Source organism: Saccopteryx bilineata, chromosome 6 (assembly GCF_036850765.1).
Source record: "Saccopteryx bilineata isolate mSacBil1 chromosome 6, mSacBil1_pri_phased_curated, whole genome shotgun sequence".
Taxonomy (NCBI): domain Eukaryota; kingdom Metazoa; phylum Chordata; class Mammalia; order Chiroptera; family Emballonuridae; genus Saccopteryx; species Saccopteryx bilineata.
In genome coordinates this window covers 192,080,860-192,104,948 of record NC_089495.1, presented here as the reverse complement: position 1 = coordinate 192,104,948, position 24,089 = coordinate 192,080,860, and the positions used below count along the sequence as shown (strand labels likewise).

Here is a 24,089-nt window from a genome sequence, read left to right as displayed (position 1 = left end):
TAATTCCAGTGCCAGCACTCTTGTCTAGCCAGACATCACCTATGGCCTCCCTGCTAATGTTGCCACATTTACTTCTCACAACAGCCAGAGGGAACTTAAATCAAAACAAGTCACTCACCTGCTGAAATACTCCCTTGGCCTCTGGCTGCCCTTCCAGCATCCTCACCATAGCCTGCAAGGTCCCTTGTCTCCTGTCTTTGTCTCCTGCCCTCCCCTTTATACTCGCTGGCTTCCTTTCAGTTTAACACAACAAGTTTTTTCTTGCCTCAGGACCTTTGCACTTGTTCTCCCCTCTTCCCGTAACTGTCTTTCCCCTGTTCTTGTCATAACTGGCGCTATTCTTATAAATTCCAGATGAATCATCACCTTCCCAACCTGTGCTTTGCTTACTCTCAACTCCATCACCCGGTGCCTTCACAGCCCTTCGCACACCTGGGACTCACTTATTTACTTGTTCACTGTCTATCCACGTCTTCTCCCCAGCATGATGGTTCCATGAAGGCAGGGACTTACGTCTGTCTTGTTCACTGCTGTAGATGGAAACCAGGTATGCGGTATGCAGAACAGTACCTGGCACATAGTAGATGCTCAATAAATATTTGTTGGATGGATGAATGTATGAATATGTAACAATAGCCTGACCAGGCGGTGGCGCAGTGGATAGAGCATCGGACTAGAATGCAGAGGACCCAGGTTCGAGACCCCGAGGTCGCCAGTTTGGGCTCATCTGGTTTGAGCAAGGCTCACCAGCTTGAGCCCAAGGTTGCTGGCTCCAGCAAGGGGTTACTCCGTCTGCTGAAGGCCCACGGTCAGGGCACATATGAGAAAGCAATCAATGAACTAAGGTGTCGCAATGATTGATGCTTCTCATCTCTCTCTGTTCCTGTCTGTCCCTATTTATCCCTCTCTCTGACTCTCTCTTTGTCTCAGTAAAGAAAAAAAAAGAATATATAACTATATAGATAAACAAACTTAAACCTCACCTTTAATTATGGCACACTCTCTCTGAAAAACCTTCCACTGCCTATGGACTAGACAGTAAACTCTCCGTGCATTCGAAGCTTTCTGAACTGGTCCCAAATAGGGTACTCACTGCACCCTCAGAAGATAAACAAATCATTCATCCTGGGCCATTAGGAAGTGGGTCAGTTAGCTGTCTGCGTCCCCTACCTGGCCACGAGCCCTTTGAGGGCAGGGTCGGAGTCACCTTCATCTCAGTGTCCCCACGTCTATCTCTTGGTCAGCAAGATCAGAGAGCTTTGATGAACAGGAGTGCGTGGGTGAGTGAACGAAGCCCCACGGCGACCCAAGAAGCCAGCAACTGAGCAGGCTCAGAAGCAGGAAGCTTCTGCGCGAGACCTAGAGAGGTGACCTTGTCAAATTTAGAAGGTGGGAGTTGTTTCACTGTTTCGGGTCACTGCTCCTGGTTTCAAAAGTGTGTAAAGGTGGGGCTTTGTGGTGCCAGGGAAACTTTTAAACGTACCAGAAATCAGGCTGGCAGTGTCTCTCGGGAAGGGGTGGTTTGAATAATGACCTGATTCTCTAATTGTAAGGCTGTGCAGTGTCAGATTAGTCTCATGCAATTTGGACTGAAGTCGCAAAGACCCACAGCCCTGAAAGTGAAGGTTCTGGGGGCTTCCAGTCCTGCTGATGGACTTCTGGTCTCTGTACACATCACAAGCCCTTCTAAACTCCAGTCTCTCGGTTTGTAGGCAGGACGGGCACAGAGCTGTGAGCAGAGGGGTTATGTGACCTTGGGTGGACCCTCCCCTGAGTCATCACCTCTGGAGAATGGACTTGTCACCACAGGGTGGCATATTCTATTTTTATGGTTCTTCTAATTCAGGGGTCGGGAACCTTTTTGGCTGAGAGCCATGAACACCACATATTTTAAAATGTAATTCCATAAGAGCCATACAACAACCCGTGTACGTTAGGCATTATCCAATAAAAATTTGATGTTGTCCCAGAGGACAGCTGTGATTGGCTCCAGCCACCCGCAACCATGAACATGAGCGGTAGGAAATGAATGAATTGTAATACATGAGAATGTTTTTTTGTTGTTGTTTTGTTTTGTTTTTTTGTATTTTTCTGAAGCTGGAAACAGGGAGACAGACAGACTCCCACATGCACCCGACCGGGATCCACCCGGCACGCCCACCAGGGGGCGATGCTCTGCCCATCCGGGGCGTCGCTCTGTTGTGACCAGAGCCACTCTAGCGCCTGGGGCAGAGGCCACGGAGCCATCCCCAGCGCCCAGGCCATCTTTTTGCTCCAATGGAGCCTTGGCTGCGGGAGGGGAAGAGAGAGACAGAGAAGAAGGAGAGGGGGAAGGGTGGAGAAGCAGATGGGCGCTTCTCCTGTGTGCCCTGGCCGGGAATTGAACCTGGGACTCCTGCACGCCAGGCCGATGCTCTACCACTAAGCCAACCGGCCAGGGCCGAGAATGTTTTTTATTTTTAACGTTATTATTATTTTTTTTATTAAAGATTTGTCTGCGAGCCAGATGCAGCCATCAAAAGAGCCACATCTGGCTTGTGAGCCATAGGTTCCCAACCCCTGTTCTAATTGGTCCACATCTTTGGCGGGCTTCACTGGAGAACAGACTCAGAGACAGAGCTTTACGGGTGGGTTCCTGGGAGTCCCCGCGAGGGACCAAGGGTGGCGAGATGGCACACAGTAGACTGTTGTGCTATTTTAAAATGGATTCATAAATACTCCCTGATTCTGCGGTAATGCCTCCTTATTTATTCCAGTTTTGTTCTTTTTACTCTTTTCCTGAACCAGGTTTGCCAGGATTTATCTATTTTATACCAGCTCCCCCCAAATGAATTCTTAAAAAAAATTAATATCATTTCTACTAATTTGTTTTTTATTTCATTTAGTTGCAGAACCTTTCATTTCTTACTCTTATAAAAATTATCTTCTCTATATTTTTAAGTTAAATACTTAATTCATTTTTTCTTCTCTTTTTTCTAAATCTGTAGGCGGCATTAGCTGCATCCCTTGCGCTTTGGTATAAGTACTATCCACTTTTAAGTCAAGATAATTTGCCATTTCTGTTTTGAATTTTCCTCTGATTCTAGGGTTATGTGGAGAAGCAGCTCTGACTTTTTCAGGTCTCTTCTGAGAATTTATTCAGTGATACTGGATGAGGAGATGAGAGAGGGGACAAATCTCACCTGGGAAGCATCATCTTGCCACACCAGCTCTGACCAGACCATGTGACTGCCCCTCTGAGCCTGTTCCCTCATCTGCAATGCGGGCATAGCAAACAAGTTCTATGCAAGAGGAACTTGTGGCCATTGGGTCAGAAGTGGGGCCAGGCCACTTGTCCTGAAGCCACCACCGCTCAGCAACTGCTGTCTTATGTTGTATGTTTATCCAGGTGGCTTTGCGGCATTGAAACTATGAGGCTGGGACCAAAAGCACCTCCTCCAGCCCTGAGCCACCCCTGCCGCTGCCACTGGCTATCATGGTAACACCCAGGCCTGAGTGAAGTCCCTGCTATGTGACAGATGCAAATGTTCCCTCCTAACGTGGTCCCCACAATGCCACCGTAGAGTGTGTGTGTGTGGGGGGAGCCGCTCCCTTGTGATCGTGATCACTGTTATGTTCACATTTATTAGCATCGCAGAAGAATTAGCTATGAGGATAAACTGCTCAGGGCAATTTATGTTCCCTGGGAAATGGATTCTGCCTAGGGCTGGCCAACAGCTGCCCTGGGAGGTTATGAGTGAGTGGAGCATGCAGCTCCTGGGGGAGGCACAGCTCCTCCTGCTTCTGTCACCACCGGCCACACCTGTCCTCACTGCTGCCCTGCCCTGCACCCCTTAGTTCCATGACTGCTAGACCCGGCACCCACAGGCCCTGCTGGGTTAGGCCTGGAACAATGGGGGGGAGGGTGGCGTATTGAAGCAGCCAGATAGGAAAGAGGTCCCCACTGTGTGGGGAGGCTGGGAGTGAGGAATAGGGCAAGTGCTTGTTTATTTTTTTTGAGAGAGAGAGAGAGGAAGGGAGAGTGACAGGGAGGAAGAGAGAGAGAAGCATCAATTCGCTGTTCCACTTAGTTGTGCACTGATTGCTTCTTGTGTGTGCCTTGACTAGGGAGAGAACTGGTGACCTCGGGCTCAAGCTGGTGATCTCGGCATGGAGTCGGTGACCCCGCACTCAAGTCCGTGACCTGACGCTCAAGCCAGTAACCTTGAGTTTCGAACCAGTGACCTCAGCGTTCCAAGTCAAACACTCTATCCACTGTGCCATCACCGGTCAGGCAAGACTGACCTTAATTCTAGAAAAAACAGGGACCAGGAAAGACTCCCCAAAGCTGCGTCCCATGTCCACAACCAGAACTCCGCGGCCTGGGGCATCACTGCACTTCTCCAGGACTCCACTTCCTGAACAGTCAGATATGGAGAATTAGAATAGACCAGGGCTGGTCTGTATTTCCGTAAGGACAAGCTGAAAAGTGAAAGAGTCTGGGAAAGCACCTTTCTCTCTTTCTCCCTTTCTTTTTTCTTTCTTTCATTCCACAAATATTTTAACACCATCTATTTCTGGACACCGCTCTGGATGGGGAGGAGAGCTGGGACTCCTTCCCTCAAGAAGTTTACAATGTAGAGGAACAAGTATACATACATCATACACCAGAGAACCGGTAAATGAACAAGCAGATTGATCCACTGATGGGACGTGGAAACAATTGCCCAGGACTGACACGGTCGGCTGCTCACACTGGGTGTTTGAGGCAGAGGGAGGAGCCAGGAAAATCCCCCCAAGTTAATGTCCCCAAATTGGCTTTCAACGGCCTCTCATCACTTCCTTACTGCCTTACCTAAAAAGCACCAGGCTCAAGTACAAAATTTTACTTTTTATACTTTAATGTGAATTAGTTAGGCAAGAGGCTGGCAGGATTTTTCTGTAAAGGGCCAGATTGTAAATATGTTCGAGTCTGGGGGTCACACGTCTCTGTCGCAGTCATTCAATTCTGCCACCGTAACTTGAATCAGCCGTGGAACCTATGTAAGCAAACGGGCACAGCTGTGTTGTTCCAGTAGAACTTCCTTTACCCAACCAGGCAACTGGCTCATCAGCGTTTGCCAACCCCCACCCCCACCCCCACCCCCACCCCCAACCGAGTGAGGCTAAAAATTAATAGAAGTATGAATGGTGAAGGAGGATCACAGAACAAGGAAGAAGTCCTGGAAGCGCAAAACCTACAACGTGCACTGGCTGATCACCAGGGAACCTAACAGCAACAGCCCAGGAGGAAATGAAACCACCCAACAAGAATGGACAAACAAGCCGGGTTCTGTCAACACAAAGGAAAAGGAAGTGACAGTGAAGTGACAAGATCACACAGACACACAGAAAAGCAAGCGCATCAAGTGGAGAGAGGACACACCCTACAGGAAGGATGTGCTGATTACAATATTAAATTGTACATTCTTAGGTTCTGGGACACGGTGCAAGAGAACCGGAGATTTAGGGTAATGGGGTGGGGACATGACATTCTTGTGTTTGTCATTCTGCCTGAACAGATGACCAAAAACAGGATAGAGGCAAAATACGGTTTTTTTGTTGTTTTTTTTTAATTTACAAATTAATTCAACAAATACTTAATAAAGGCCTGTTATGTTCGGAGCTACCAAGATTTCAAGTGGTAATAACGGCAGTTCCTTGTAAAAGGGGTTGTTGAGAAGTAGCATTTATTTATTCTTTTTATTTTTAATTATGGTGAAATTTTTCACACAGCACATGAAATTTACCATCTTAACCATTTTCATGGGTATGTAAAGTGCATTGAGTATTAAGTGTAGTCACATTATTATGCAGCCAATCTTTAGAACTCTTCCATCTTGGAAAATGAAACTGCTTACTCACTAAACAACTTCCCGTTTCCCCTCCTCTCAGTCTCTGGCAACCACGCTTCTACTGCATGTTTCTAAGTCTGACGAATCTAATCACCTCCCTATAAATGGAATCATGTGGTATTTGTCTTTTGTGACTGACTTATTTCACTTAGCATAACATCCTCAAGGTTCATCCATGTTGGAGCAGGTGTCAGAATGTCCTTCCTTATTTATTTATTTATTTATTTATTTATTTATTTAAGTCTTTATTTATTCATTTTAGAGATGAGCAAGAGCTATATGGGGAGAAGCAGGAAGCATCAACTCCTGTATGTGCCTTGATCAGGCAAGCCCAGGGTTTTGAACCAGTGACCTCAGCATTCCAGGTTGACACCCACTGCACCACCCACAGGTCAGGCAGAATGTCCTGCCTTTTTTTTTTTTATTAATTCATTTTAGAGAGGAGAGAGAGAGAGAGAGAGAGAAGGGAGGAGGAGCAGGAAGCTTCAACTCTCATATGTGCCTTGACCGGGCAAGCCCAGGGTTTTGAACCGGCAACCTCAGCATTCCAGGTCGACGCTTTATCCACTGCTCCACCACAGGTAAGGCTGTTCTGCCTTTTTAAAGCTAAATAATATTCCACCACATAAATCCCATACTACACTGCTCACAAAAATTAGGGGATATTTCAAAAGAATATGAAGTGTTGAAATATCCCCTAATTTTTGTGAGCAGTGTATTTACTCATTCCTTCATCAGTGGGTACTGAAGTTGCTTCCACTTTTTTTGGCCACTGTGAATAATGCTGCTCTGAACATGGGTGCACAAATATCTCTTTGAGACTCTGCTTCCAATTCTTTAAAAAAAATTTTTTTTTATTTATATAGAGAGAGGGAGAGAGAAAGTGAGAGAGAGAGAGAGAGAGAGAAACATCGATTTGTTGTTCCACTTCACTTATGCATTCATTGGTTGAGTCTTGCGTGTGCCCTGACGACGGATTGAACTGGCAAAGTTGGTATTATTGGGATGACGCTCCAACCAATCGATCTACCCAGTCAGAGCTCTGCTTCCAATTCTTTTGGATATTTACCCAGAAGTGGAATTGCTGGATCATATGGTAATTCTATTTTTACTTTCCTAAAAAAATAATTTTCTATATAGCATTTACACCATTTTCCATCCCCTACAACAGTACACAAAGGTCCCCGTCTCTCCACATCCTCATCGACACTTGTTAGGGGCAAAACTGTTTAGAACTGAAATTCTGGCTGTACTCTACCCCTCCCTAACACCGTAAAGACCATGAAGTGGGTTTTGTTTGCTGTTTGTCTTTCTTCCCAAATAGAATGGAGAATATGGGCCCCATTTTGCTTAGTGTGCAGTCCTCAGCGCCTAGTCCAAGACGAGCCTTCCGTATGACAGAAGATGCAGTTTAGGGGCTATTTGCTGAATGAATGAAAGAATGAACCTTCTCAATTTGACAGATAATGAACCAACGGAGATAAGATAATGGATGTAGAAAGAGACAAACACACCCACTCCTGAATTCCAACTCTGGTGCCCACGGTGAAGTCATATTTCTTAGATCCTATATTCTCCTTTGGAAAACGGAGGTGACAATACTTTTCACATCATAAAGAGTAAACACCACAGCATACATGTGTTTCCTAACACAACACTTGATACGTCAACGGAGGCTTCACTGTAAAGCACTATATAAATACAAGGTACTCTTACTATTCAAGTCTAATTCTTCACACCAACCCACCCACAGAAGTAAATCACTGACACACACTCACTGACGTTTCTATTGAAAAAATTATCTGAATGGAACAAAATACAAAATAATATCACAATACAGAAAGAAGCCATGCAATTTGTTTGCCTATTATTTAGGGATATATTTTTCTTTTTTTCACACTGTTTTTTAGTTGGAATTCCACTGACTAACAAAAATGTAGTTGTGGGGACTCCTGCATGTGCAGGAAGGACATTATTGGGACATGATTTGGTCACAGTTGGAGTGGATGCTACAAGGATTCTCTCAGAAAAAAAAAAGGGGGGAATTCTGGAGATAAGACAATATTGTAAAGACACTAAGTGTTCCCAAGGTAAGAAGTCAATGCCATGCTGACCTTCACCTTACATAGTTTTTGACTAGACATCGACAAAATGAATCTAAATTTCACTGAATTCATATATAAACATAGCCCCCAAATTTTGATAATAAACAATGATGAGGTTATATGGGTGTGTTCACTCTGACAATTCATAAAGCTGGCTGTTCACATACGACTTACAGACTTTCTATATGTACACTCCACTTCTAGAAACACTTATGTTTACAAGTTGGAGGAGATGGAAGCTGAGAGATGCCTGTCTTATATAAACATGCTATGGCTGGATGGGGGTACTGCCCCAGATAAGGGGAAAACGCTACCTTACATGCTAGCCCGGGGCAGGCAAAGCCTGTTCCGGGATCCAGCACACCTTGGGGCCGAGAGAAATGGCCATCAGATAGTCTGATGGGAAGCCATCTCCATTCTGGCCCAGACGTAGCTGGTGGGTCTGGCAGTGGTCACTTTGTCAAACAGTCTCTCCTCCATGCTGTCTTTTTGTGGGACAATTTCCATTTAAAACACGTGAATGCTTTGCCCCAGCAATTTCAGTTCCTGGCCTCTCTCAAGTTGACCTAGATTGGTGCACACGGTTGGATGTGCAGCCGTCTTCACTGCGGTGCATATGACGCGATTTGGAAAATTGGGAACAAACTCCATGTTCATCAGGAGGAGAATGGCGAAAGAAATTATGTCCACCCATAGAACTGGTTATTTCATGTGACCATTCAAAAGAGTAGTAAGACAGGTTTATTCATTCAATAAATATTGATTGAGCACCTACTATGAGCCAGAACCAGTTTTTGGCACTGGGGATTGAGCAGAGGACAAAACAGTCTCTACCTTCACGGGGATCACATTTTAGTAGGGCTAACAGTCTGTGAACAAAGAACCAATAAAAATATAATGGGATTCAAAGTAAGAAATACTGGGAAGCAAAACAAAGGCTCGTGAGGCATGTGGCGTTTTACACGGAGTGTTATACACCGCCCCTCTGAGGGGGCAACCGCGGAGCTTTATTGGAGGGTCTTCAATCACAAAGAAGAGGTCACCAAGAAATATTACAGTTAAAAAACAAAAGTTAAGGCCTGACCAGGTGCTGGCGCAGTGGACAGAGCGTCGGACTGGGACACGGAGGACCCAGGTTTGAAACCTCGAAGTCACCAGCTTGAGCACGGGTTCAACCGGCTTGAGTACAAGCTCACGGGCTTGAGCGCGGGGTCGCTGGCTTGAGTGTGGGATCATAGACATGACCCCATGGTCGCTGGCTTGAGTCCAAAGGTCACTAGCTTGAAGCCCAAGGTCGCCAGCTTGAGCCCAAGGTCGCTGGCTTGAGCAAGGGCTCACTCGCTCTGCTGTAGCTCCCCGGTCCAGGCACATGTGAGAACGCAATCAATGAACAACTAAGGAGCTGCAACAAAGAATTGATGCTTCTCATCTCTCTCCCTTCCTGTCTGTCTGTCCCTATTTGTCCCTCTTTCTGACTCGCTCTATATTTCTGTCAAAAAAATAAAAAATAAAACAAAAGTAAGGCCCTGGCCAGGTAGCTCAGTTGGTTAGAGCATTGTCCTGATAGGTCAAGGTTGTGGGTTCGATCCTCAGTCAGGGCACATACAAGAATAACCAAAGAGTACATAAATAAATGTAACAACAAATTAAAGAAGCTGGGTTCGAAGCAGCTTAGGGTTCAGAGCATAAGCCTTGGGGTAAAAAGGCTTGGGGTTCACATGCCAGCTAGCTCCCTGGGTGTTTGTGGCCTCGGGCAAGCAGTGGCTTTGGTGGCTTGTTCCTCAGCCCTAGAGCAGTGGAACCAGGGGGTTTTGCTCTCCCCAGGGTCATCTGGCAATGCCTGGTGACATTACTGGTCATCACCACTGGGGAGGAAACGGTGAACTGAATATTCTACAGTTTACAGAGGACAACCACCTTCCCTTCTCCTGTACAAAGAATTCTCCAGCCCCAAATGCCAAGAGTTAAGGTTGAGAAAGGGTGCTCTAGAATAAGGAACGATGTCTACCTTGCAGGGTTAAGGACTAATCGTGTACAGTGTGCTTAATTAGTACAGCCCCTGGCACAGTACGAGCCCTTAATAAATGGGAACTAGTATTTTTTATGACCGGACTTCCTCTAAATTAAAAAAATTTGAGTGGGGAGGAAGTAGCAGTACTACTTGGGAGTCAGTTTGGCCGAACTCTGAACTCTGGTGGCAGGAGAGCCTTCCTCTTTTAACAGCAAGCCTGGTCCCCACAGGGCGTCTGTGTCAGCTAATCGGAAACACAGGCGAAGGGTTCCTCGTCCCCCCCCCCCCCCGGGGTTTTCCTGTCTTCAGGCTCCTCCCGGTCACTAGTTCAGGAGCCATTCCTGCTGCTGGCTTCTCTCTGGTAAACGCAGCTGTCTTTCTCTGGTGGACACCTCCCTCTGCTTTAAGAACACACTGAGGTCTCTCCTGCTGGGAATCCAAGATCAAACTGCCAGCCCTCTTTTCCCTCTTCCCATGAAATTCAAGAGACGCCGGCACAGAGTGCCGCTTCGTGTCCTCCTGTCTCGGCCAATGGCCGAGTGCCTTCTCCTCCAAGTTCAACAAAACGGATCTGCCACGTGACCGCCGTCCTCCCCGCTGCTCCTTTAGCTTTGTTCCTCATCTTCCATCCCGTCTTTGCCACATCCTTACTGTGGACCACACCCTTGAACATCTCTTCCCTTGACTTTCCTGTCCTATCCTTGGTGTTCCTCTGACCTCTCTTCCTGTCTGCTCTGCTTCCTCACCCTCTTCTCAGTTCTTACTGAGTGGAGATCTTGGAGGCTCTCTCCAAGCTTCCTGGCTTCCTATCCCTGCAGCTCACCGGCGCCCTGCTCAGCCGTCTCCAGCTCACCCACACCTCAGGGACACCTGCTCTACATGCCCACGTGGCCCACAGATACCTCCTTTACAGCCCTTATCGAGGTTGGAATTTTAATACTCTCCACCTGGGTGGCGCAGGGGGCGAGAGGGAGGACAGTAAGCTTCTGACACGGACCCTGTCTTATTGCTGATCATTCTATCCCTACCATGTAGGCACACAACTGTACACTCATTATGTATTAGTGAGCGGCGAACATCCATATGATTATAATCTCTGAGCAGAATCAGGCCAACGGCCAACTGTGAACTGGTCCCAAAGTACCTTCTGGACCCAAACTTCATGGACCCTCACTCCTCCCCTTGCCCAGGGGTCTTGACTTGGGTATCACCTGGGCTGATTCTTGAGAGAAAAACCAGGTATGAAGGAGGCCTGGATAGCACAGCAAGGTTTGGTGCTTTTGCTACATGGGTCGTTTTTCACTCAACTGGTCTGGCTGCAGGGGTCGGGCGGGCAGTACTTTTCTTAGGGACACCCAGGGGTCAGCTGAGCAGAGTAGAAGCCAAGTGCTTGAAGGAACACACGAAGGAGAACACCCCTAAGAAAGAAAGGCCCCCAAGAAGCCAAACTGTCCTAGAAAAGAGAGACAACCACCACGGCTTGGTTCTTGAATATGTATTTTTTACTGAAAAAATCATTCATAAATTAACATACAAAAATGTACAAACACATGAGTAAATAATGTAATGACAAAGGACTATCTTTGTGAAAAGTGTTTTTTTTTTTAAAACATCTTTAGATTTCAGTGCAAAAGTGTACCCCTGGCACCTCTTAAAACATAAGAACAAGCTAAAAAAAACCAACCACAAAACGTAGTGATGGAAATAAGCTAGCTACGTTCAATGTCATCGTCAATGGTGAGTGGATACAATCAATACATGTAGCTGTTGCTCAGTTATTGTCTGTGGTAGAGGAGCTCCAACAAGAGCCCCTGTAATGTCAAGATGAATATTTCTGCAAATAACTGCATCCCCCCAAAAAAGTATGAAAGGAGAAGCGTTTCCCTGTCCGCAAGAGTCAAAAACAAGAATGATTGAAGGGGTCAGCCATCAGTAGCCTTAAAGAATTTCAGCTGCCTAAGTATGCACAAGGTCACATTTGGTTATTGTTCTTCTTTTTTGTTTTAACATGAGAATTCCACACCATTAACAGCCCTCGGGCCTGGCTGTATGCTTTAACACTGTAGTTCCCCACACAATACTCAGCTTGGTGGGTAAACGACTAACAGTGCACAGTAAGAGATTTCACACTAATGACACCAACTTACACATGGTTGCCAAGATAACTGAAGTGACCTCAGGAGACCTTTCCTTTTTGTCCTCAATACATTTTCTTTTTGAAATCAGGTGTTAGCCTTTTGCCAACATTGGTGGTAAATATGTTAACAACAAAAAAAAAAAGCTTCAAATAAGATCACTTTACAACACTGCCAAGTATCAGGCAGTCTGTCCTGGCCAATTCTTCCAAATGGCATCATAGTTCTGTCACACTGAAAGCAGCTCAGCCTTCAGTGACGTCAGCTGGAGGAAAGGAGAACAGGGGAGAAGGGTGAAAAGCCCAAGGACAGCGCAGAGGTCAGGGGGGTGCGGGGTGGGCTGTGAGGGGGTTGTGCAGGGGGGTATGGGGGGGCTGTGAGGGGGGAGTGCAGGGGGGTATGGGGGTGGGCTGTGAGGGGGGAGTGCAGGGGGTGCGGGGTGGGTTGTGAGGGGGGTGCGGGGGGGCTGTGAGGGGGGAGTGCAGGGGGGTGCGGGGGTGGGCTGTGAGGGGGGAGTGCAGGGGGTGCGGGGTGGGTTGTGAGGGGGGTGCGGGGGGGCTGTGAGGGGGGAGTGCAGGGGGGTGCGGGGGTGGGCTGTGAGGGGGGAGTGCAGGGGGTGCGGGGTGGGTTGTGAGGGGGTGCGGGGGGGCTGTGAGGGGGGAGTGCAGGGGGGTGGTGCGGACAGAAAGCGGAAAATAATCTTTATTGCTATATGCACCATACATCAAAGGAAAACCAAACAAAGTCTGTAATGTTCCCTCGTGAAGGTCTTTTAAAGCACGAACGTCTCAAATTCTTTTAAAACCTATGATACAACTTACTGGCATTTTCAAGGGCGGCGGCAGCCTGCTCTCTCATATGAGCCAGTAAGAACTCTGCAATGCAATTGATTTTCTAAATATCACTCTGTTCTTCAAAAGAACAAAAATGTGAACGAAAACAAGGCCTGGCCCATCACTCCCACAGCTTGTGGGGATCATATGTCCATGGAGCCAACACATGCAATGGAAAAACCCCAACCCACACATGTGTACACAAATATATCCCTACACGCACATCCATGTAAACCATGAAAATTAAGCAAGTTGAAGGCAAACAAGGCAATTAAAAAAAATACTAAGTACTCTTCAGAAAGTACTCCCAATCACAATATATAAATATGTTTTATGGAATAGGAGAGGACAAAACTGGCATTTTTCAGAATTCTGCAGAAGTCAGCAGGGACTGTGAGTTAAGGGATTTGGCTCAGGGGAAAAACAGAGAGGCACAAATTCAAATGCAATTTAGAATCTGACTTCAGAGAGCACACGGGGTGTGAGGAGAGCTCAGCTCCTGCACCCTGGAGCTTTGTTAGTCTAACTGCAAAAACTCTGATTCGGGCAGCCTGGACCCCAGCTGACCCACAGCACACAAGTGTCACCGCTCCTGGCTGCGTTCTCCACCATTCGACTGCTCATTAGTTCTATACACTGATTACAATGTTTCCAGAAACCAAAAAAAAGGGGGGGGGAGAAGGGAATATTAGGAGGAATCACTGAAGCTAGTTGGTAATTTAGGCACAGGTTTCAAAAATTATGACTATGTTCCACAAGAGCAAATATTAAATTAAATTAAAATGAAGAGGGGGTGGGGAGGAATGCCATCAGCCGTCTGCTCTGTCTGATGATGAAAGGAGCAGGGCATGCGCGGGGAGCCTCCCCGGAAGGGTCTGCTCTGAGCAGGGAGCGCCCCTGCAGTAGGAAGGCAGCCTCCCGGTCAGCAGAGGGCTGCGGAGAGCACATCCACCCGACAGGGGAGAACCCAGGTCAGCAGAAGGCTGCGGAGAGCACATCCACCCGACAGGGGAGAACCCAGGTCAGCAGAAGGCTGCGGAGAGCACATCCACCCGACAGGGGAGAACCCAGGTCAGCAGAGGGCTGCGGAGAGCACATCCACCCGACAGGGGAGAACCCAGGTCAGCAGAAGGCTGCGGAGAGCACATCCACCCGACAGGGGAGAACCCAGGTCAGCAGAAGGTTGCGGAGAGCACATCCACCCGACAGGGGAGAACCCAGGTCAGCAGAAGGCTGCGGAGAGCACATCCACCCGACAGGGGAGAACCCAGGTCAGCAGAAGGCTGCGGAGAGCACATCCACCCGACAGGGGAGAACCCAGGTCAGCAGAAGGCTGCGGAGAGCACATCCACCCGACAGGGGAGAACCCAGGTCAGCAGAGGGCTGCGGAGAGCACATCCACCCGACAGGGGAGAACCCAGGTCAGCAGAGGGCTGCGGAGAGCACATCCACCCGACAGGGGAGAACCCAGGTCAGCAGAAGGCTGCGGAGAGCACATCCACCCGACAGGGGAGCAGAAGGTTGCGGAGAGCACATCCACCCGACAGGGGAGAACCCAGGTCAGCAGGAGACTGCGGAGAGCACATCCACCCGACAGGGGAGAACCCAGGTCAGCAGGAGACTGCGGAGAGCACATCCACCCGACAGGGGAGAACCCAGGTCAGCAGAAGGCTGCGGAGAGCACATCCACCCGACAGGGGAGAACCCAGGTCAGCAGGAGACTGCGGAGAGCACATCCACCCGACAGGGGAGAACCCAGGTCAGCAGGAGACTGCGGAGAGCACATCCACCCGACAGGGGAGAACCCAGGTCAGCAGGAGACTGCGGAGAGCACATCCACCCGACAGGGGAGAACCCAGAGCAGCGTCGGGGCGGTGATCCTGGAAGAAGGGGGTGGGTGGGGCCGGAGGGAGCTGCCAGGGACAAAGATTGGACTATTGTGTTCTTTTGTGACATGCCCTAAATCCACTCCCTTCCAAAGTGACAGAAATTTGGGAGATGGAGTCTTCCATTGTTTTTTAACTGAGTTCCTGCATTTGCCAACCAAATAAGTGATCTAATAATATAAATCCTCAGTTTGAATTGAAGCCAGCTATAAAATTAAATTTAAAAAAGGCATTTTACACGGCTTATTTACAATTATACTTCTTCAAGAAGTGATTATTACATGTCTATTTATCTTCCCCAATCCCTCCCCTCCACCCTCAATCCCCACCCAAAGCAGGTAATTTTTTGTAAAAAAATGAAACCAAAGAGAACACCAGAGATGAAGAATGGTGTGTGGAGTTTCATTTGCTCTTCCTAAAACACAGCTGCCCTGTGGTGGGTTTGCCTCTCTGCTCCAAAGGCCATTCGCAGGAACAGGCTCTGGGGCAGGCCCACGGCGGATCACAGTTCCGGCTCCGAAGATTGTGGCTAAGGGTGACGTTGGGTAGGGGACGGGGAGAAGAGCAGCAGGACAGACATCCGTCTTGTGGAAATCGAAAGCTAGTCCTGAAAAGAAGCCCCTGAGCTGACCCCTCAGTCCCAGCGGGTCCGACAGTGAAGGCGTTTTGTGCGTGTCCTCTGCTCACATTTTCCCTTGGACCCTGGGATCCTTCATTGGACACGGCATTTCTACTTCTCTTCCTATGTGGAGCCCAAGACATCTCATCAGGCTGCTTTCTCGGTGGTGGTGGGTAAAGCAAACATAGATTCTCTCCTTATCTCAGTACTCGGTCACCTGAGCCAGCTCGGGTGTCAAGTTGACAGTAATGTTTTTATACAAGGCGTCATATGTGATGTTTGCAAAGTAGTTCAAGTTGTTGAGGCCGTCCAGCCCCTGCCGCTCTTTGGACTTCCTCAGCAGAGCATACCTGTTGATGCAGAGAACAGAGGCAGCTCTGAGCAAGGGTCCAAGCTCCTCACAACAGAGGACGGAGCAGGGCAGACCACAGGAGCATGCGCATGAGGTGACCAGCCATTCAGTTACTCTATGCTAAATGTTGTCATTATTATTAGCAACACCTCCTATTTCATGCCACATGCTTTACTTATTACATATTTCATTCAATGCATCTACCCCTTAAGCAAACAAGGAGACCAAGGTTCATGACGTTGGATGACTTGCCCAAGGTTAGTGAGTGGGCAGTGGGCGTAAGGTGCTGACGCATCAGATGGGAAGGCTCAGAGTCTGTATTCAGTGCCCTGTTACCCCATGAAGACACAGTTCACACGGTCAGAAACGGCTCTCCAGAGAGCAGTCCTCCCCACCCCCACCCCGGTTAAATTAACAAAAGACAAAGAGCCACTCTTGAAAATGCAGAAATGTCACTCTGTCCACACGCCCCAACGAGCCCAACCTGGGATTTACATGTTGAAAGCAGAGAGGGTATTAAAGCAACTGCCACCACACGCACAGAAGCCCAGCGACACCCTCCAGGACGCGAGCTTGCAGAAGGTGCCCACTCTGCTGCGTCACGTTGGTGTAAGCCAGAGACCTGACCCGTGTGGACGCTGCCCCACTCTCTGAAGGCTACCGAGGAGATTTCAAGGCTTAACGTGCAGAATGAGCGATTTCCTTAAAAGATCTTACAATCAAAGTTTTCACCAAGTCTGATTTCACCGTTAAACGTCTGTCTCAAAGTTAAATTAAAACATGCACGGAACTACAGAACAGCTGTCAGAACAGAAAGCTGGAGAGAGACTGGAGAGTAGGACGAGGGTTGTAACAGGCTCTGGGACATCTGGAAATGCGAAGCATAGAGGATATTTGCAAGAGAAGCAAATAAATGGCACCAACCTTCCAAGAAATTGGACTTCTCCTCGGTGATGATGAGGAATGGACTTGTACTTCCCCGTGTCACCTTCCGGCCGGCTCACAGAATAGCCAGCATTCTGCACTCTGTCCGAGACAAAGAGAACATTCAGGTAAAATGATCAAGTCCTACGGGTGCCAAAACCTAGGCGGAGGTCCAGAACCCCAAGTTGAACAGAACTTCCTCTACATCTAAGTATTCAATTGCCTAGATCCTCTGGATAAAATTCATGATTTTAGAAAAGAAATCTATAATACAAAAAAGTTTTGAAAAAAAGAAAACAAATTCGAAATTTTTGAGTGTAAGAACTGACATGGGTTCTCAGTGACAGGTCCCGAACAGGTGAGTGCACACCCACTCCCTCTTGCTGGCTTGCTTGGGTCCCATGCAAAATATCTTTCTCATGGGTGGATAGCCCTTTCCCTTCCGTAAGCCACCACGAAGCAAGTCAACAAAGTCAGAGTTGTGTTTTCCCTGCTTACGCAGAACTATGTCTCTGCCCACCTCTCCCATCACTTCAGAGATGAACGAATTTACATGACAATCTCTACATGTAAAACTTCACAATTTATAAAAAGTCACTATGAGGGAAACAGAATTTAGAAAAGGTGTTCAGAATATTATCCTAATATGATAAAGGTATGCTTTCCCAAGCTGGGTCTGCTGGGAACTTAATGGGGCTCTAAGAAATCATTAACAGACTTTGGATTCTATGTAAAATTAATGGTCATTTTCGTATTATTTCAATATCCTTCTGACTCTGAATTACACTCTCATTTGATAAAGTATACATGGAATGCCCACTGTGTGCCTAGAACTATGCAGGATGCTGAAGGGAAGCTAGCCACTGTTCCTGCACTGAACTACCCCCAGCCCCATCCCCACCCTGAGCTGGGGCTGGAGAGAGGTGAGAATTGTGACAGATGTCCCTGGAGAGATGAACTGGCTGCAAGGAGCAGGCAAACCAGTTAAGGGTATGGAAACGCTCTTCATCCCCCCCAGGTTCCTAGGAACCCTAAATTAGAAGGTCAATGCTTTATCCACTGCACCACCACAGGTCAGTAAATTAGAAGGATGAGATGCCACGTTTACCTATCAGATGGAACAAGAACTGTCCGGAGCTGCTCTGTCCAGTGCAGTAGCCACGAGCCACTTGTGGCTACTGCAGGGCTAAAACGTGGCCACAGTTCTAAGGTTGCTTATTTCCAGTGCCGGCAGGGGTATAAGGAAAGGCGCACGCTGATGCGCCATTGGTCAGGAGCTTTTTGTAATCTTTTTTGAAGGAAAATTTGGCAATAACCATCAAAACTTAAAGTACAGGCCTGACCTGTGGAGGCGCAGTGGATAAAGCATCGACCTGGAATGCTGAGGTCGCCGGTTCGAAACCCTGGGCTTGCCTGGTCAAGGCACATATGGGAGTTGATGCTTCCAGCTCCTCCCCCCTTCTCTCTCCCTCTCTCTCTCTTTCTCTCTCCCTCTCCTCTCTAAAATGAATAAATTAATTTAAAAAAAACTTAAAGTACATTTACTTCTTGACTCTACAGTTCCACAATTAGGAATTTAATCTAAAGATATAGTTGCACATGTGAATAAAGAATGTTCAAGATGTAAATGACAACAAGAGATGATTAATATAAATTACGGTGTATGTACAAAAAGGAATACTGTGCAATTATTAAAAATAATAAAGTGTTCTCACTACATTAACATGGTGGGAGGTGAGAAGGGATGTGCCTGAGTTGCGTATATATGAATAGAAAGAAGTCCAGACATGGAAACAACCAAAAAGCCCGTCAATAGATGACTGGATAAAGAAGATGCGGCACATATACACTATGGAATACTACTCAGCCATAAGAAATGATGACACTGAATCATTTACAGCAAAATGGTGGGATCTTGATAACATTATACGAAGTGAAATAAGTAAATCAGAAAAAACCAGGAACTGCATTATTCCATACGTAGGTGGGACATAAAAGTGAGACTAAGAGACATTGATAAGAGTGTGGTGGTTACGGGGGGAGGGGGGAGAGGGAGAGGGAAAGGGGGAGGGGCACAAAGAAAACTAGATAGAAGGTGACAGAGGACAATCTGACTTTGGGTGATGGGTATGCAACATAATTGAACGACAAGATAACCTGGATATGTTATCTTTGAATATATGTATCCTGATTTATTGATGTTGCCCCATTAAAAGAATAAAATTATTAAAAGAAAGAAAGAAAGAAAGAAGTCCAGAAAAAAACAGCTTGTTAAAATGGCTACTTCCTGAGAATGAAACAGGATGGCAATGGGACTGAGACTTACACTCTTTCCATTATGCACTTTTGTATCACAGGAACGTTTATCAGCAAACATTACTTCGTAATTAACAGCCAACACATACTTTCTTTTTAAAAGTCAAGTTAAAAGTAAACAGATACAAGGTGGCAATTCTTTTGCTTATTCATTCCTTAAGTTACTATGTACTTACTCCTACAAATATTAGTTTTCACTACTCACAGGATTTTTCACACATACTTGTTGTAATACAAGCCTTATCTGACAGCACGGATAAATCTGTGCTCACAGCACTAACATTCGAGCCCTGGTTTGGAGAGGTTTCAGTGAAATGTGCTGAGTGGAAAACACACACCAGGTTTCAAAGATTTAGTAAGAAAAAAACCAATGTCAAATATTTCATTCACCTTTTGTATTGATTACAGGTCGAAATGATACTGTTTCGGATACATTGTGATAAATAGATTGTTAACATATTTTGTTAGTATAGTAAAATTAATTGGACCTCTTTTTCTCTTTTAACCTTTTGAAAGGTGGTTACTAGAACATTTTAAATGGCAAATGTGGCCTGTATTCTATTCGTGTAGGGACGGCACTGGTCTGGGGAGTAAAGAAGCATTTCCAGAGGAGCCCAGAAGAAGGGTGGTACCTGTTCCACAGGTCATCGTCCTCTCCGCCCCAACCCCAGAAAGCGTTAGGAAAGCCATTGATTTTCCGAAATTGTTCCACTGTTAAGCCGCTCACTCCGCCAAAGAACTCAGTGTAAGGAAGCCTAAAAGGAGATGGATAGCGTCAATCTTCCATGCATTAAAGGGTGATTTTCCTCCAGAGCAGGCCAGCTCACTGGAGAACTCTGTCTTAAGAAAAACAATGCTCTCTGTGCTACTGCCCTGAACCATCTGAAATTGGTTCCTTGTGCTGAGGTGCGTCAACCTGAGTAGCTCATTGAACATGTTTTGTAACAGGTTTACTAAGACATAACTGAAATGCCATATAATTTACCCATTTCAAGTGCATAATTCAATGATTTTTAGTGTATTCAGAGTTGTGTAACCATGATCACAATCAATCTGAATACATTTCATTACCCCCAAAAGAAGCGTTGTACCCATTAGCAGGTACTCAACTCCTTGTATCCCCAACCCCCCCAACCCCATGCAACCACTCTTCTTCTTTCTGTTTCTATAGATTGGCCTACAGGGGGTCCTCGGATTACAACAGTCTCAACATACAACATTTCGAGTTTATGACCTTCACTCCCATAAAAACTTAAAAAATTGAAACGTGAATGCTTTGGCTGTTATGGATGCCTTGCAATGCTATAGGCAGGTTTTGGAAGAGAAGTCATCAATCTTCCAGACAAGCCTGGAACAATTCTTTAAGGCAGAGAGGGCTGAAACAGATCCTGTACCCTCCACGTCAGCTGCTTCTCGAGATGAAACACCTGTAGTGCAGGTAGGATCATCCCCAGCGTCTCCTGCATGTTCCCGAGGCAATCCTGACTCACCTGACCCAATGTCTCCAGCACCTTCTGCAGGTTCTCCTGCCTCTCCAGCTTCCTCCTCCCAATAGGTCCCTCTCTCCCACCTTGCAATGCCCCTTCCAGTGTGCAAGCCAACCACAGGAATAAAGGTAAGGAATTTTTTTATACTCATTTTTTTCTGTTACTACAGTACAGTATATTTATGTCCTTTTCTTTTTTCTGTGGCTGAGTTGTGTTTTGATGTTCTAGATTATGATTTTACAACTGTGTTATGATAGGTAAGTGACTTAGGGTAGGGTGTGTTTCGACTTACACCAAAATTCGGGTTATGTCACTGACAAAGGAATGGAACTGTGTTGTAACCTGAGGACCTCCTGTATTCTGGTTATTTCTTATAAATGAAATCATGTAATATGTTGTCTTTTGTAACTAGTTTCTTCCATTTAGCATGTTTTCAAGCTTCATCCACATTGTTGCATGTATCAGTACTTCATTCCTTTATGCTGGCAAACAGAAGTCCACTGTGTGATCTACTATATTTTGTTTATCCATTCATAAGCTGATGGACATTTAGGGTGGAGCTAACTAGATTTGCTATCTTGGCATCGCTCACCATCATTTTAAATTTAACTTCTTTAATTATGAGGCAATGATACTCACAGATACATATACTTATCCAATTTGGTTGCAAAATGCCTTGGCATCTGTCCACATCCATAGTAGTTACGATCACTTTCTGGTATATGATCCACATCATGAAAAATAAGACAGTCCCAGTCCAAGTCCTTCATTGCTTCTTGAAAACCCACATTGAAAAGCATGGCTCGATTAAAGGGTTGGGTGCCAACCTAAAAAGAAGCAGAACTTGATTTTTAAAAGGACTCTTGGAGCAGTCGCTGCTGCCTTGGCCCTGCCTAAAGGAAAGTGTACTACAGCCGGCTGGGAAAGGTCACTGGGCAGGAAGGGAGATGGGTCTAGCACCACTCGTCACTGACTCACAAGCCACCTGACCTCTAGCCTTGACTTCCCTAGAAATAAAAGGGGTGATAATGATAACCCATGCTTCTCTCCCAAGGTTGTTATAAATGCATACAGATTTAGATTACCCAGACCCAGCCATGAAGGCAGAGAGGAACATATTGCCGTTTCTATTTACAGCTCCTTATCATAAGGGGGATTTCCTGGAGCCTGAAGACGCCACCCAAAGCAGCTCTAGCAAAACCACCATACAAGAGGCCTTTGTTCAAGGGTAAACAAAGTTCCACCCTGGACTCAAATCTGCAGTACTGATTGAGCAACATTTCAAAGAGGAGCCCAGCATTGCTCTCTGTTCCCCCCCCCAGCTCGGGGTGACTCATAAGCTTTCCTGACTCTTCACACTGAAGATGGATTAGCTTGAAGCACTGACTGCTGCTGCTGCAGAAGAAAGGATAGCAAAGAAGGGACCGACCACTCACCTGCTCGATTACATAAAATGCAAACCGCAGGCGCTGGCGCTGAAGCATAGGAAGCAGGTGTTTGAGCAGGACTGGGAGGTGCTCGTGGCGGTTCCGGAAGGGGATGAGGATCGCCACCTGGAGGGGTCACAGCAAAAGAGAGCACCTGTTGTTAGTCCCCTCAACCTCTGCAGGATTGGTGACCATCTCTGGGGAGTAGGGCTGGGAGACTGCCTTATCCTCAACTTCCTCTAAAGGAAGCTGGCGAGTCGACTTGAAAGTAAATGGACCTTGTTCTTACACACGCCTCTGTGCACATAGCGGGCCTGCTGAGTGCATTCATTCTAGCCCACACCCCAGAGGAAGACTTATACTCTACAGTGACCCAGTAGTCAGATATATAAATGTACAAGTAAACTATGTTTCACAACACAGTACCTCCCCTTGCAACATGTAATGCACTTTAACACAGACAGCTATTTAACAATGGTCGTTAAATTGATCTTACATTCTAGCAATGGACTGGAGTGGGATCTGTTCCAGACCTGCCCTGATCACTGCTGCACCACAGCCACCTCACAGGGCTGCCACAGGATAAGCACCTTAACATTCTCAGGGTCAGGCTAGCTAGCCACTTTTTACTCCACTAAACGCATGGTAACAATAGTGAGTAAGGCATGAAGCACTGAACTTGTGAAGACGGCTTCTGTAAACGTGTTGGGAGAGACCAACCAACGCTTCCCCATCCTCCCACCCCCACGTAGCCAAGTCCTGTAAGAAAGACAAAAAGGTCCTGCTCAGTCATTGGAACAATGCAAATCTCCTGGCTACAGAACAGTTCTAAGGAAACCCATTCTTCTAAAATATTCCCACCAGATGCAAATACTTTTCATCAGATAGTAGGAAGCAAATTATGAAATATCATAGTCAGTGAGCCCCGTGGTGATCTGAAATGACAGCAAGTCCCAGGCGGGCCTCCCAGCAGCCGGGGTCTGACCCCGCTCCCTACCTTCCACCGGGGCACGCAGTCGGAAGGCGTCCAGTGGCCTCCGAGCTTGATGTCTGGGTCTTTGGAGAAGAGTTCATGAATGGTATCCATTCCGATTTCACTCATGTTTATATCTATTGGGCCCTCTGAACAGAGAAAGAGAGAGAAAATTAAGAGGCAGAAAACGATATTCTTTCCCCTTTGCCCAAGGTTTTAATCTCTGGAGAAGTTTAACGCTGTTTCTGCTTATTGCGTTTCTAACAGAGATGGAAGTCCCCCTCTGCTTTCCCACTCGCTGCATTTCAGCCCATCACTCTTACTGGGTAAAGCAGCAAATCAAGATACTAAGACTTCAGAGTTCTGCTTCTGCCTCGGGGGGAGAAAGAAATTAAGACCAAGTAAAGCAGCAGGTGAACTTCTCGAAGAGGAAGGAGAGCAGCGGCTGAGCGTGGAGGCACCTCTGCGCGCTCCGGAGCCGAGTGCAGAGGCACCGTCCCAACTGATTTACCAGGGACCCTTGCTCATGTCCAAACTGAGAACGTGCATCACCTCCGACTTAAAAGAAGAGGACCTAAGATACAGAAAAGATGTGACACTCTGTTGTCACTGCTTTAAGTTACACCTGGGATTCAGAAAAAGAAGGGAAAAAGATCCAAGGATGTTTTTTTAACTAGCACTTTGTTAAGAATATAACTTCTCTCTTACCAAACAGGCTATATAATTGATGTAAGATTTATACTAAAAGACAAAGCTGGTTGCTTAAGCCAGTGGTTGGCAAACTGCGGCTTGCGAGCCACACGCGGCCCCTCAGCCCCTTGATTGTGGCTCTTCCACAAAATACCACGTGCAGGCGCTACCTCAATAAGGAATGTACCTACCTATATAGTTCAAGTTTAAAAAATTTGGCTCTCAAAAGAAATTTCAATCGTTGTACTGTTGATATTTGGCTCTGTTGACTAATGAGTTTGCCGACCATTGGATACTGTCTCTAGGATGTCCTGACAGACCCCAAGTTACAAATGAGGGTGCATGTGGCCAAGAAAAGAGGGAAAAATGTAGAATATGGCACCAAGAACACAGACAACCTTGCGGAGGGGCCGAGGACGAGTCAGCAGCTTCCACAGGCCCTGTTTCCACTGGCAGGG

At 46.7% G+C, this 24,089-nt stretch overlaps 2 protein-coding genes across 3 annotated transcripts in view; one reads left to right on the top strand and one right to left on the bottom strand.

The window, feature by feature from the left end:
- Positions 1-11,711: 11,711 nt before the first annotated feature.
- LOC136309434 (uncharacterized) lies at positions 11,712-14,920 on the top strand. The gene is made up of 3 exons (XM_066237574.1): positions 11,712-11,726; positions 13,864-14,428; positions 14,517-14,920. Exons 1-3 carry the CDS (start codon positions 11,712-11,714, stop codon positions 14,918-14,920), a joined length of 984 nt encoding a protein of 327 aa, XP_066093671.1.
- A 280-nt stretch (positions 14,921-15,200) lies between these two features.
- The window catches only part of B4GALT5 (beta-1,4-galactosyltransferase 5), a 69,514-nt gene continuing 60,625 nt past the window's right edge, over positions 15,201-24,089 (bottom strand). For both annotated transcript variants that reach the window (XM_066234940.1, XM_066234939.1), the window contains exons 4-9: positions 22,966-23,090; positions 21,978-22,094; positions 21,181-21,368; positions 19,687-19,809; positions 16,739-16,840; positions 15,201-15,812 (exon numbers count right to left, since the gene is read on the bottom strand). In XM_066234940.1, coding sequence (XP_066091037.1) covers positions 15,665-15,812; positions 16,739-16,840; positions 19,687-19,809; positions 21,181-21,368; positions 21,978-22,094; positions 22,966-23,090 — 803 coding nt within the window. In that variant the 3' untranslated portion in view covers positions 15,201-15,664. The remainder of the gene's footprint in view (positions 15,813-16,738; positions 16,841-19,686; positions 19,810-21,180; positions 21,369-21,977; positions 22,095-22,965; positions 23,091-24,089) is intronic.

What these genes read in the sequence shown, in the direction of transcription:
- LOC136309434 (XM_066237574.1), top strand. An exon ending in CCCGACAGGGGAGAACCCAG is followed by an intron (nt 14,429 to 14,516) that starts GTCAGCAGAAGG and finishes GGGAGAACCCAG; the next exon opens with GTCAGCAGGAGACTGCGGAG.